The sequence below is a fragment of the Geotrypetes seraphini genome, chromosome 19 (assembly GCF_902459505.1).
Source record: "Geotrypetes seraphini chromosome 19, aGeoSer1.1, whole genome shotgun sequence".
Lineage (NCBI taxonomy): Eukaryota > Metazoa > Chordata > Amphibia > Gymnophiona > Dermophiidae > Geotrypetes > Geotrypetes seraphini.
Genome location: NC_047102.1, coordinates 34,832,515 through 34,847,047, shown reverse-complemented (window position 1 = coordinate 34,847,047; position 14,533 = coordinate 34,832,515). Strand labels below are relative to the sequence as shown.

Genomic DNA, 14,533 nt, shown 5'->3' with positions numbered 1-14,533 from the left:
CAAAGACCCTCTCTCCAAGGCCTATCTTAAGTAACCTCTAGTCTTTATTAGGGTTGAGGCATGAGTGACCCCAGTCACTCTTGTCCCTTGCCAGCATTTTATATAGCAGCTTGATCCCTAGCTCTAGAACAACAAGGCTACTGCTAGGGACTGCTGGTGCCATTTGGAACCTGGTGTCAGCAAAGGGCAGGAGCAACTTAAGATTGCTCCTGTCCTGACTCCTCTAGAGACCAGCGATTGCTTGGCAGGCCTGGTGGGAGAATGAAGAGGGGTGCTTATGGAGACTGGGAAGTTCTTTAGGGCAGGAAGGGCCACCAAGGGGAGGGGGATGGCTGAATGCAGGGATTGTTGGCAATTAGATAAGAAGATCCTTGGGGTGGAGGAGCCATTGGGGTGGTGAGGCCTTTGGGAGAAGAGTTTCTTCAGGGCAAGGAAGATGTGATTATCTTTGGGGAGAGAGGGAGAGGGAGGGCAACAATGTTTATGTAGAGCACCAGCCCCTTTAAGAGTGCACTGGTCCACAACTTTGCATCCTATGCACAGCTTTGCATCCTGATGCTGCCAGGATGGAAAAATATCACCAGCTTTTTGCTGGTTGTATTTTTCCAAGAGTAACATAATCATCACAAGCCATGTTATTTGATTTACATAGCAATGAGGTATTTTGTATTTCCATACTTTGCATCTCATTACTGTGCAACCCACGGTAACTTATTTTAACATGAGTCATGGTAACATAACACATGTATTAAGGCCCTAATGTGGGTAAATTACTCCCCCCCCACACACACACACACACATACATACACACAAATGTCTCTAGACAATTGATGCTCATTATTTCTTCTCATGGATGGGTCTCCACAAAGAGAAACAAAGCTACCCATGCTTTAAATCTGAAAACCCTGTATTTAAAATGTATCCTAATCCTATTCTTCAGTAGAGCTTTCAAAAGTTGGCAGCAGTATGGCAGAAGGCAGCCCATAGAAACCTCTCTCCAGGAGTAAAATCCTTCAAAGGTACAACAAGCACAGAGAAAGAGAATACAGTCCAGACTCTGGCAATCCAGATCTGATTATCCATCTGTTCAAGTGTTTATGGGCCTAAAGCTGGGACTCTGAGTGAGCTGTGTGAATGACACATAACATAAGAACATAAGAACTGCCTTCTCCGGATCAGACCTTCGGTCCATCAAGTCCTGCGATCCGCACACGCGGAGGCCCTGCCAGGTGTACACCTGGCGTAATTTATAGTCCACCATATCCTTATATGCCTCTCTTAAGGAGATATGCATCTAGTTTGCTCTTGAAGCCTAGGACGGTCGATTCCGCCATAATCTCCTCTGGGAGGGCATTCCAGGTGTCAACCACTCTCTGAGTGAAGCAGAACTTCCTGACATTAGTCCTGAACCTGTCCCCCCTTAGCTTCATTACATGTCCTCTAGTCCGTGTCAAATTGGACAATGTAAATAATCTTCTCTGCTCTATTTTGTCGATTCCTTTCAGTATTTTGAAGGTCTCGATCATATCCCCACGCAGTCTCCTTTTCTCAAGGGAGAACAATCCTAGTGTTATAAGTCTGTCCTCGTATTCCAGTTTCTCCATACCCTTCACAGTACATATGCAGGCATTCAGCCTATCACTATGTATGGTTTAAACTGAGCTAGTTGGAAGCGATAAGTATCAGATTCAGAATTGTAGTGCAAAGGATTATGTATGCACAACAAAGTAAAACTGTTAAAGATGTCGAGCGCTGGAAAGGTTTCATGGCGCAGCCTCAGTGGTTGATGCAGCAACTGAACTCAAATATCTTGGCACATCACAGAGATGCGCCTAGAACTGAAACCAAGCCCTGATAATACCTTCTATGGTAAAGGTTTTTCTTTGTCTTTGAGGGTATGTGGTGTCCTAGCTCAGAGAGGACCTGTGGCTTTTATGAGCAGACTCTTTAAATTAATAAACGAAAGACAGAGGAAAAAGTCACACAACAGGAATTAAGTGTAGGTCTCGGTCATCAAGCTTTAAAAATTCAACTGTGCTTTCAAAGCTTTATTTACATGTTAAGTTAACTCAGAAACAACAGATCCTACAAAATGATATTACCATTGCTTCTTCTTCCAGTCATGCAGCTACCAAAGGATAGGTAAGACATTTTGGTTGTTTCCATAGCAATGGTGGTTGGCGAGTGCAGTTGCTGTAGGAAGCTTAGGGATTGGTTCTTGGACGGCTGCAATATCAGCGCCAAGAAGTGGACCATTAAATGACACTGATAAAGAGATGATGAAACATGGTTGGGGAGAAAGACAACCAAGAACGAGAAACTTAGGCCTCAGTTTCAAACATCTTCTTTCTGCCTTCCATGCCAGACTTCTCCTCAATATTTTTACGCCAGTCACCCACATCACGCAAGTCTTTCTCCTGCATGGACAAGAAAAGGTGAAATCAGATATTGATCTAGCTAATACTGTATATCATTGGATATGCATTAGAGCAAAGCATATGACCTCACAGATATCAAGGGCAAATGAAGCAAAGAGTACCTCTGATGGAGTGAGATGCTCGAAGAGTGAGATGTTGAGACCTGAGCTACCTGAGAAGGGGTAAAACTACTCACATTTCCCTTTTATGATTTTACCATTTTTGAAAGACAAAAATAGAGTTCTCTGGTTCGGATTTAAAAGCTAGGGTTAAAATAAGATATTGTATTATGTAATGCTAGCTTAAATTAAAAGCTAGGGTTTAGCTACTTTGCTAGGGTTGATACAAATTCAACAATACATATCAACTGGGTATTATGTGTGACTTAATAGTTAGAAATTGCATCTCACCCTAGGTCAGATACTTCAAAGGAGCTTGAGTTTCATTAAAAAATAGGTGGAGCTCAGGCCTGCGAGAGCCTTCTACCTGTGCAGAAAAAGCCTCTGAAAGAATGAGATACTAATATTGTGAGCTGCTAAGAACTGAACTACCACGAGGGGCAGGCTACAGGGAACGAGGCTAAGAGAATTAGGGACCAGACCAGTGGTCTCAAAATCAAACCCTTTGCAGGGCCACATTTTGGATTTGGAGGTACAAATTAATAAATTCCTAAATCTAACTTCTAAGATCATACAGTTTAGCATTTCGAAAACTAAACTTTGCAAAGCATTTCCTGCCCATAGCTCCTAAGTATGCGGCCAATAGAAGGAGCTCCTAGCTCTTAGATAAACAAGTCCAGTAGGGCTTACTTAGGATTTATGCTGTTACTGGGGATTTAATTATTGAGAATGTAGATAAGTGAATGCTTGGATCACTTGTTTACTTGGGTGACTCATGAGATAGTAACAGATCTTATGTGACACCTGGATAAGATTTTAGAGAGTGCTAGGAACAGTCCCGCTCTCATAGTACATGTAAATACTAATAACATACATTTTAGAAGAGGTCATAGAGGCTTACCCCGTTTTACTAAAGTACGCTAACCAATTAGGGCCTCAATGTAAGCTGTAGATAGGATATTGAGATCCGGAACCTCCAAGATAGTGTTCTCAGAAATGCCTCCAATTTTGCACGCAGTACCCCAGAGGCATGCTATGTTCTGAAGATTCAATGTATTGATGAGACAATAGTGCAGGTAGATGGACTATACAGTCATTAGGGAAGGAAGCGGTTCCTTTCTAAATAACAACAAAATGTCCAAGAAAACCTGAATAACATGAAATTTCCAGAAATGAAATGAAAAACGACACATAATGAAAAATTTCCAGCTGCTTATCCCTTGCATTCACAAGTTCCATTAACAAAAGAGCCGTTTCCAGAGCACCGTGCAGCAAAGTTACTGAATGAGGATCCAGTATACAACCAGACAGCTTCAGCTCTCTCACCACCTCTGAGAATTCTGGCACTGAAATCTGAACAGGTGAAGAAATGTCAATTGCACCAACATCCAAACAAACTGTTATGTGATATGAAATATGTACCACCTTAGCTGTACAGTAATCAGGGAAGGACTATCAATCACTCTCCTCAACTCAGGCTTCACAACCAACTTCCTGATGACCCAAAATAGCAAGCCAGAACAATTAAGTGTAGAATGAATCTCTGCTGACAAACTGTCTCTTGGTAGTCCGTCCAGAACTGTGATACCCATTCGGAAGTCTTAAATAGGCTTGTCTGTCATTTGAAGATTGTCTGCATCAATGATGATTCTCAGCACTCCTAAATATCTGCTTCAATCCACACAGCCATGCGGTATACCAGGGTGGTTGCCTCCTTTCACTGTTATGGAAAACTACATTTCTCATAGATGCCACCACATCCGAAATCTCCAAAATGAAGGAGTTCCAGCTATCCACCATCTAAGCAGGATCCTGACAGTTAAGATGGGAAGAAGACCAACACTCAACATACCTCTCAACATCAGTCTATCCCCTATCCTTATGGGTGCTAGAAAAGGACAATGGTCCTCTGTCCCTTAGGTATACAGGTGACCTACAACCACATTAATGCTCAGAGAAAGATAGGATGACAGCTAATCAGAGCAGACCTCATATCTCCCCAAATCATAGAAACAAACCACAAATCCAGGGTATGCATGCCATGCTGAATGTGTAGGCCTGGAAATAATTTGCTTAAACCAAAGAGCCATCATGTTCCAGTAAAGTACTCAGCTCAAGGATTTGGGATTAAAATCTAAAACAACCATTACCTTTACGTTAAACCTGGTCAAAGCACGCAGGGATCCAAAGTGTGAGTAACATGTAATTGATAGAACAAGCGTGGAGCTAGAAGGATGCTAGGGTGCATAGGGAGAGGTATGGCCAGTAGGATAAAGGAGGTATTGATGCCCCTGTATAAGACTCTGGTGAGATCTCATTTAGAATATTGTGTATGGAGGCTGCACCTTCAAAAAAGATATAAAAAGGATAGAGTTGTCCAGAGGAAGGCTAATAAACTGGTGCGTGGTCTTTGTCATAAGGCGTATGGGGACAGACTTAAAGATCTCAATCTGTATACTTTGGAGAAAAGACAGGAGAGGGGAGATATGATAGAGATGTTTAAATACTTATGTGGCATAAATGAGCATGAGCCGAGTCTCTTTCATTTGAAAGGAAGCTCTGGAATGAGAGGGCATAGGATGAAGTTAAGAGGTGATAGGCTCTGGAGTAATCTAAGGAAATATTTTTTTACAGAAAAGGTGGTGGATGCGTGGAACAGTCTCCCGGAAGAGGTGGTGGAGATAGAGACTGTGTCTGAAATCCCATAAAGCCTGGGATCTCTTAGAGAGTGGAAGAGATAATGGTTACTGTGAATGGGCAGACTGGATGGGCCATTTGGCCCTTTTCTGCCATCATGTTTCTATGTTTCTATGAGTGACTGCACAATGATCGTTCCATGAAATTCAGATTTACTCATCTTAGAAAAGATATAACAAAATGTGGAAAGGGAAAGGGATTTTGGATTTGCTCCTGCTTTTTCAAGAGTAGCTCAAGATAAGTTATATTTATTTTATATACCATTCTCCCAGGAGAGTTTACATGAGTTTATTCAGGTACTCAAGCATTTTTTCCCTGTTTGTCCCGGCAGACTCACAATCTCTCTAATATACCTGGGGCAATTGGGGGATTAAGTGACTTGCCCAAGATCACAAGGAGCAGGGAGGGTTTGAGCCCACACCCGCAGGGTGCTGAGGCTGTAGCTTTAACCACTTCGCCACACTCTCCCCCGCATTTATGTAAAGTAGGTATTTTTCTGTCACTAGAAAGGTAATGGAGGATTAAGTGGCTTGCCCAAGATCACAACTATTCAGTTACTCATCCAAAGAGAAGCCTATTTGCAACAATGTGCTAGGTAGAAACACCACTTCCGGGAATGAGCAACGAGAAATTAATCTCCTAATTAGGATCTGCATTCTGGGCTCAATTCTTTCTATATTCTTAATAAACAGTAGGAAATGTTAAGATGATGAGACATTTAGGTTACAATGCAAAACTAGAAGATGGATAAATTTCATAGATTTTATCCAGTCTGCATGCTGTATGTGTATGGGCCAGATCTAATGAACTTTTTTTCACATAGGCACAAACTGGAAAAAACCCATTTGTACATCTGGCTCATTATGTGAAGTCGAGAGCTGAGACACACCCATCTCTCAGGTGACATCTCGGCCATCATACTGGACAAAGTGCTATGGTGCTCATTTATTGCGAGATGAAGTTGAATACTACTAGGGTTACCATATGGCTCCAGAAAAAGGAGGATGGATTGAGAGACATCTGAGTTTTATTCCCATTGTAAGTAAATCTCGGATGTCTCAATTTGTCCTTTATCTGGAGCCATATGGTGACCCTAATACTAGAGTTGTTCCCACACCTGTCTTGGGTAGCTCCCCTGCCAGTCAGGTTTTCAGGATATCCATAATGAATATTCATGAGAGAGATTGGCATGGGCTGGCTTACTTCTCAGGAATAGGACAGGATTGGGAACCACTGCAATACTAATTACCCTTCTGCTAAAATATAATGCAGATAGAATATTGGAATTATCTAGATATAGCATCACAGATTTTTGCTCAGTCCTGCTTGATCTGGTCTCTGTTTCAGTGTTAGTAAATGTATGGTTTGATATGATGGCTGTTTTTTGATGGCTACTGGAGGTGATCATCTATTGTGTGGCACTCTTTGACCCTATATGAAACAAGAGTTTGCCAAAACAGCCAATCTTCTGAATTTAGTTTTATGTCTCCTAGAAAGAAGACAAAACCTCTCAATAAACTTAGATATAGGCACTGGGGGTAAGAGTATTCATTGACCTCAAGTTCTTTGCCAACTGGTTAAATATATCCAGCAGGGAAAGAGGAGCCATTGGAACAGTACCTTATCAGTGTCTTCCTTCTTGACCTGCTTCAGGTTGGCCCTGAGCTCCATGTTGACTTTGTGTTTGGAGCCCAAAAGAGCACGTAACATAGCATCAGCAGACATGCGCACTCTCCTCAGAGGAGGCCTCTTGAACTTGCCTCTCAGGTCAAAGATCTTCTGATTTAAGTCTTCAACCTACAAAGAGAATGGAAAGAGTCCAGGAAGCAATCAATTCAAAGCCAAGGAGGCAAAAAGTTTTAAGCCTTTCTTTCGATATATTAAGGGGAAACGACCCGCGAAGGAAGCAATGGGGCTGTTAGATGATCATGGAATAAAGGGAGTACTAAAGGAGGACAAAGCCATCACCGACAAACTGAACACATTATGTTCTCGCGGTGAGAGGCATGTCCTGTAGGAAATCAGTAGGCGTGGACGACTCTCCTCCTGGCCGGCATCTCTCCTCTTCTCCCTGCACCCTGTAACAGCGTGGTCGCGGCAAGACGGGCCTCTGCACATGTGCAGATGTTGATGCGATGACATCACGCATGTGTGTGACATCATCGCATCGACTTCCGGGTGTCTTCCGGCCGGGGCACTGCATTTAGTGTGCCGCCGGCCGGAAAAGTTTGCAGGCCACTGCCCTAGTCAAACAATTAAAAACACAGCTTTAAGTAATTATGACAAAAAATAATGAACAGATATGCAAATATAAACAACATATCACATGCTAGACCCGCCATTAACCAGCTACAACCAGAGAAGCTGTAAACTGAAACAATTTATCTACCCAACCTCAGTTTTACTCATTTTAGACAACACAACCAATCCAACAAATTGCATTTGTAAACCTTAAATGCTTAACTTGTATATGAGCTAATCCCTGTGGGATTGTATGCAGATCTGTAATAACAGCCTGTTCTTCCTAATTGCCTGCAAATTCCTACAAAACCCTAGACTGTCCCGTGGGCCTGTGTTCCCCAAGATGGTCCTAGAGTACCCCTTGGCCAGTCAGGTTTTCAGGCTGTCCACAATGAATATGCATTAAATTGATTTGAATATGTTGCCTCCAATATATGCAGATCTTTTTCATGCATATTGGTTGTGGATATCCTGAAAACCTGACTGGCAAGGGGGGTACTCCAGGACTGACTTGGAAACACTGCTCAAGGATATGTAACACTAGGCATTTCTATTCCCCCCCCCCTCCCAACACACACACTAATATTTGGATTTTCAAGCATTCAGCCATCACTCAAGCTTTTTTCACATCACAACTCATTCGTGTATAGAACAAAATGGGAATCAACACAAAACAAGGCATTTTTTCTTAGCTTCCACAAGCCATTCACATTGAGTCCGTTTGTTCATAGTATTGTCTACATTTTTCTTAATTTTTTTTTTTTTAATGGAAAAATTGTTGGTTTTTTTGGTATGTCTGTCCTCTCCCCTTATTTTAATTGTAATTCGCTTAGTAGTTTTGATAAGCGATAGCATCAAATTTTTATTAAAAACTTGAAACCTACCAGTTAATTATTTTATTTTATTTTTGGGGAATGGATGGGTTTTGAATGTATCCTAGATATGAATGATGAGACTAGGTCCTTTCCTGATATCATGGAGTTCTTTTCAGTTTTTAACTTTGTATTTTGTATGTAATCCGCTTAGAATTTTTGTAAGATTTGGCGTAATATCAAATTTGAATAAACATAAACAAACTCAAGACTATGCGGACAAGGTTTTAAAACACATTTATCTTTTTAGCTTCTATCTACCTTTGGACTGAAAAGCCTCACTATAGACACTGTAATTCCTCCAAAGATGGCAGCTCCTGGAAAGCCATCCCATGTCTAAAAGACAATGAGGTCTCATAAAGAGGGAATACAGTCAGAGGTAGTCCAGAGCAGTGGTTCCCAACCCTGTCCTGGAGGACCACTAGCCAGTCAGGTTTTCAGGATAGCCCTAATGAGAAGATTTGAATGCCTGTCACCTCCATTATATGCAAAACTCTCTCGTGCATATTTATTAGGGCTATCCCAGAAAACCAACTGGCTGGTGGTCCTCCAGAACAGTCTGATTCCCATGAGCACCTGAGGTCTTTTCTTCCCCTTAAGAAAGAAAGTTTACAGAGGAGTATACTGTATAGTGTATTTCTGCAGATTAGTGAGCCTTATAATTTGTAGGTTGAATGCTCCCTAGGATGGTATTACATGAGTCATTCATTGGCTGATGTGCTCCCAGCACTGATGACAAAGCCTGGCAAGACAACCTATGCACAAAAATCCAGACGTCAAAGCGTTATGGACCAGAGCCGGATAAAACTACAGCAGCCAACATTTAAAGCTTCCACCATGGTCATGTAGAAAGGGTCTCAGAGAATGACATGGGTTCAAATTTGTCCCCATCGCCATAGGAACTAAATTTCCCCATCCTGACCCCGCAAATTTTGTCGCTATTCCTGTCCCATTCCTGAAAGCTGTGCCTTAACTGCACAAGCCTCAAACACTGATGATTTTAAAGTGTTTGAGGCTTGGGCAGATGAGAACAGAGCTTACAGGAATGGGGCAGGGACAGGAAAAGGACTCAACGGGAATGGGGCAGGAAAATGAGTTCCTGCGGGTTTGGGGGAAAATTTGCCCCCGTGTCATTCTCTAGTCTCAGAGGGCTGCAAGCAAAATGGAGTGAAAAGAATGCCAACTACATGGACACTCCCAGAAAGGGAAATACCTCGTTGGTGCTCTTCTGCACCTTTATTTCCATGTCATATCTTTCTTCATCCACCTCTTCGATCTTAGTGTGCAATTTTTTGCAGAGTTCCTGGGGAGAAGACATGAAATAGAAGTGAAATTCCTTATGATTGAATAGCTTTCCATTTGTACAGAAGGTGGTTGATGTTTTTGGTTTTGCTTAGGTTTCCTGACAGAAATTTTGCTGTGCTTTGGCGATGCAATACATACAAGGACTCCCATCTACCCAAGCACCACCTAAGAAGAAACTAGGGAGTCCGAAGGGAGAACAGAACACCTCAAACCTGCAGCATCATATCACAGAGGCCATAGACTGGAAAGAGATAGGTAGGTAGAGGCTAGAAGGGTTGCCGCTAATCTAACGTGATGAACAGGTCCCTCCACTCCCAGGATGAAATACACCTCAAAACGCCCCCTGGGCATGCCATTCAACTGCAAACTGCCAAACGACGTCCCTACTCCCGTTTCATACCAACCCTCTGTAATTGACTGGCCCCCACAGATAAGATCCCTTGAAGGACTCCTCAATTTTAGGAAACCAATAAAAACATACCTGTTCACCTAACATCTCCCACCCCCACCCAACCGATAGAGTACAAAAAAAAAAAATGCATATTGATACAAGATCCTCGGTATGTCTCACGTTAAGATAAAAACTTGTATTGTTAAATCTTGAACTTTGACCATTTTAACCTGTAAACTGTATATTTCAGCTATGGGTATCATATCCTTAGTATGTGTCATGTTAAGACAAAATCTTGTACCAGGAAAAAAAAACCCCAACCTAAAGCCTTGTACTATAACTATTTTTATTTATTCAATAATGTATATTCTGCATATCCTATTCTACGCAGATTACAAATTATACAGGTACTCAAGCATTTTTCTCTAACTGTCCTGGTGGGCTCCCACTCTGTCTAATGTACCTGGGGCTCACAAGGAGCAGTGTGGGATTTGAACCCACAACCTCAGGGGTGCCAAGGCTGTAGCTCTAACCACTGCATCACATATCTGTTTATTATGTATAGTAACTTGTAACCAGTCCTGAACTCTTTGGGAACGATGGGATAATTAATTAAATTACATAAATAAATAAAGTTTGCTTCTTATGGGTGGGGGGGGGATGGGGAAGTAGCAGCCTTTTAGACCTGAGCGAAAGCTTCTGAGTGGACTGCTGAAGACACTACTCCTGTCGGTTTGCCATGGTGTACTAATGCCAAACTAGCAATTTGTGTGCTTTGAGGAACGTGCTTGGCCGAGTTCAGATCTGCCTTCAAGTTTTTTTTGGCGAGAGGTTTCCTGATCGAGGATGGAATATTAAAACTGGAGGCAGCTTTTTCTTGTGTTTTCTGTTTCAAGCGCCCCCACATGACCTAATGGCCTTACATAACAGTTGTCTATGCTCTAAAGATCATTTGGCGATTAGTCTTAGTATTTCTGTAACATTTAACTACCACAGCTCCAACATTTAGTCTTCCCCCTCGCTTTTAAAACTTTTCCAGATCTTCAATACCAACCAGTACTAGAACCAGAACCACCCTACTCCACCACCTATAGGAACACTATATTGTTATTACAACCTCCCCACTACTTTTATCAGCAACCTATAACTACCTAATCATCTCACCATCTGTCCCAAAGGCCCACGACTACCATAAGCATTCCACTACCTGTAGTAGGAACCAGCTCGTATCATGAGAACTACTCCATTATGTGCACCAGAAGCTCATTCCCACCACAAACACACACCAAGACCTACACAAAAACATATTAGAAATACAACCACATCTCCACAATCATCTGACTTCTATACCAGTAACTACTACCATTACTGTAATTTCCTAGTTATAAGTTGCTCTTTATATACTAAGTCGCAGGGACCAAAAACAATAAAAAATCTCAGCAAAGTTGGCCTATAAGTCACTCCTTTGCATAAAACGTGGCTAAACACAAGGTGCCGGCAGTTCAAACCCCACCGAATAGCATCAGAATAGCAATTACTACTCAAGATATAACGTAAATACCAGAAGTTGTAAGTATACAGGTGAAAAAAAACAAACTTGAATATGCATCGATACTACTATTAATCATTTCTATAGTGCTACTGGAAGTACACAGCACTGTATACATTATATACAGGGTACTTTCTATGTCCCCCTAGTGGGCTCAAAGTCTAAGCTTTGGTACTTGGGGCACTGAAGGGTGAAGTGACTTGCCCAGGGTCACAAGGAGCTGCAGTTCTCCAGGATTGCAGTCTACTGCCCTAACCATTAGGCTACCAGGATTCATTGTATTTTATGCAACATCAACAATTCTGTTGTAGAAATTAACTATATTATATTTTAGAGTAAGCTTACTGGTAAGTGAAGTAAAAGAAAACTGGAATAACAGTTCTGTCATAGAAATTTACTATACAAGTACTGTATCTATTTTATTTTATTCATCAACATCATTTTCTAAAAATCCTTCAATGTTTCTTATCCTCGATATCACTATGAAAGAGGTCAGGCATTTTCTGCAGATACTGGTATTTCATTTCTACTAACATCTTCGCTATCCTCATCGTCATTGTCTTCATTGTTATCCTCAATTATTTTTGCCTTTTTAAAGACAGGTTTTATTCTCTTCTTATGCTATTCCATGCTGTTGCCACCCACTGAGCCCGTTCCGCAAAATTGGTGCATGTGGCCTGCAGCTATGAAGCTGTGTTTGCCATTGGACATCCATTCTAGACCAAACAACACATTCTCGAAGCTTCTATTTACTGCGATATCTAATGGCTGCAGCTTTTTGGTCATACCACCAAGTATGATAATTGATACCGCAAGAAACAACAACAAAGGTGACCAATTGGTGCTCAGTCTCCTTTATTTTGCAATAAAACTCGACACGATTGTGTTTCGACGCAAATGGGCCTGCCTCAGGAGTCTTGTTATCTAATTGAGAAAGAAATGAGGTGCAGATTCACATTCCCACATTGCTCACTGAGTTAAGAGATTTCATAAAACTGAGAAAAAAACTAAACTAAACTAAACCTTAGGTTTGTATACCGCACCATCTCCGCGTGCGCAGAGCTCGGCACGGTTTACAGAGTTTGAAAGGAAAGGAACTACAAAGAAAGGATATAGGAGAGGGACTGAGGAGATAGAGGGGGACAGGATACTAGAGCACGGGAGGTGATTAGATTTTTGAAAAGAGCCAAGTTTTCAAGTGTTTGCGGAAGGATTGGAAGGAGCTAGAATTTCTAAGCGGGGATGAAAGATTGTTCCAGAGTTCTATGGTTCTAAAGGGGAGGGATGTTCCAAGTTTTTCTGCGCGGGATATACCTTTTATAGAAGGGAAAGATAGTTTCAGTTTTTGGGAGGATCTAGTCGAGAGCGGGTTTGAGGAATTCCAGAAGAGTGGGATAATGGGAGGGAGGACGCCATGTAGAATCTTGAAGGCTATGCAGGCACATTTATAGAGGACTCTGGAGTATACTGGGAGCCAATGAAGTAAAAAAAACCCAAACTTAGATCATAAGTTGTATGTGCAAGAGTTAGGACTGTGAGTGAATCGCAGAGATGACGAGGATTACCTACCTGCAAGTCCTGCATTGAATTTGGTAAACTGAGAGGTGGGCAGTGCTCGGAAAGGTAACTTTGCTTCTCTGCTGCTCTGTCAGCTGCTTCTTTCTCTATTGTTGCTTTAGCGACCTGGAGCATCAAGCTCTGTACAACAGAAAAGAAAAAAAAAAAAAAACATTGCAGCAGAGAGACCGCCATCCATGTAACACTCACAGGCCTGCAGTCTCCCTCCCAGCAGTACATATTCCCCCAAATTTTGGATATGGCGCCTTAAGTTGCGAGCACAAATCGGCGCACACAACTTAATTGGTCAACAAACTTAATTGGCAATTAATGCCTCATAATTGACGCTAATTGGCACTAATTAGAAGTCACGCACACAACTTGGTAGGCGCATTCTATGAAGCGCTGCACGGCAGATCTAGTTGTGCGAATCTGAAAAGGGGATGCGGCCGGGGAGGAACATAGGTGGATCATGGGCGTTCCTCACATTTCTGCGTACCGTTGTAGAGTACGCTCAATCGGCGCACAAGTTAGGCACAGGTCTTTAGGCCTGATTTTCCTTGGCCTAAATGGGCTCGTCTAAAAGTTATGACACGCACTGGAGCTTAGTGCAACTCGATCAGGTACACCGATTTTTCTGGGCATCATTTATAGACTATGGGCTCCTTTTACTAAGCATTAAACCTGCGCTACGCAGCTAGAGCCAACGCCAGCTCATATGGATAACGCTTGGAGGGGAGGGAATTCACATCCCACCAGTAATATTATACAGTAAAATGCATGGAGAAGGAAACTTACCTTCAGGTGCTGTTTGCGGGAATGGGAGATCTTTGATTTCTGCAAGTGTGAAAGAACAAAAAAAAAAAAAGCAGACATTATAACATAGACTCCGCCTCTTCCGTTTAGCCCTCACACCCCTCAGTGCCTATATGTTGACCATTAATGCTGGCTGAGTTCATAGCTCAATCTGGACACTTCTTAAGAGGGTTAATTCATAAATCATGGCAAGTATATTTTTTTTCTTTCGAAAATGCACCAACGCTGGCCTTTACGTTTTCCCTCCCTATCGTTCTTCTCTTTTCTTCTTTGCTGTCCAAATTTCTCCTTTCCAGTCCTGTTCCAGTCTGTGTGATCTGCGGTGCATTTGTTTGTTTATTTTAATCCCCCTTTGTCCATCGCCTTGAGCATGATTAGGCGGGATATGACATTTTTAATAAACTTGTTCTTTTGAAAATGCGCCAACACTGAAAATCTAATATTTGCATTTGAAAGTGTCTGGCATGTGCTTCTTAATGTTGCCGCCAGATGAGAGATGAGTGTGGCGGTCTCTGGTAGGGGAGAAGCAAAAAACATGACTTTTGAAATCATTGTTATTAAGAAACCAG

General features: G+C 42.0%; 1 protein-coding gene across 2 annotated transcripts in view; it reads right to left on the bottom strand.

The window, feature by feature from the left end:
• Positions 1-2,013: 2,013 nt before the first annotated feature.
• TNNI2 (troponin I2, fast skeletal type) overlaps positions 2,014-14,533 on the bottom strand; it is a 33,040-nt gene continuing 20,520 nt past the window's right edge. For both annotated transcript variants that reach the window (XM_033928875.1, XM_033928874.1), the window contains exons 4-8: positions 13,947-13,985; positions 13,161-13,289; positions 9,560-9,649; positions 6,854-7,030; positions 2,014-2,417 (exon numbers count right to left, since the gene is read on the bottom strand). In XM_033928875.1, the coding sequence (XP_033784766.1) occupies positions 2,322-2,417; positions 6,854-7,030; positions 9,560-9,649; positions 13,161-13,289; positions 13,947-13,985 (531 nt within the window). In that variant the 3' untranslated portion in view covers positions 2,014-2,321. The remainder of the gene's footprint in view (positions 2,418-6,853; positions 7,031-9,559; positions 9,650-13,160; positions 13,290-13,946; positions 13,986-14,533) is intronic.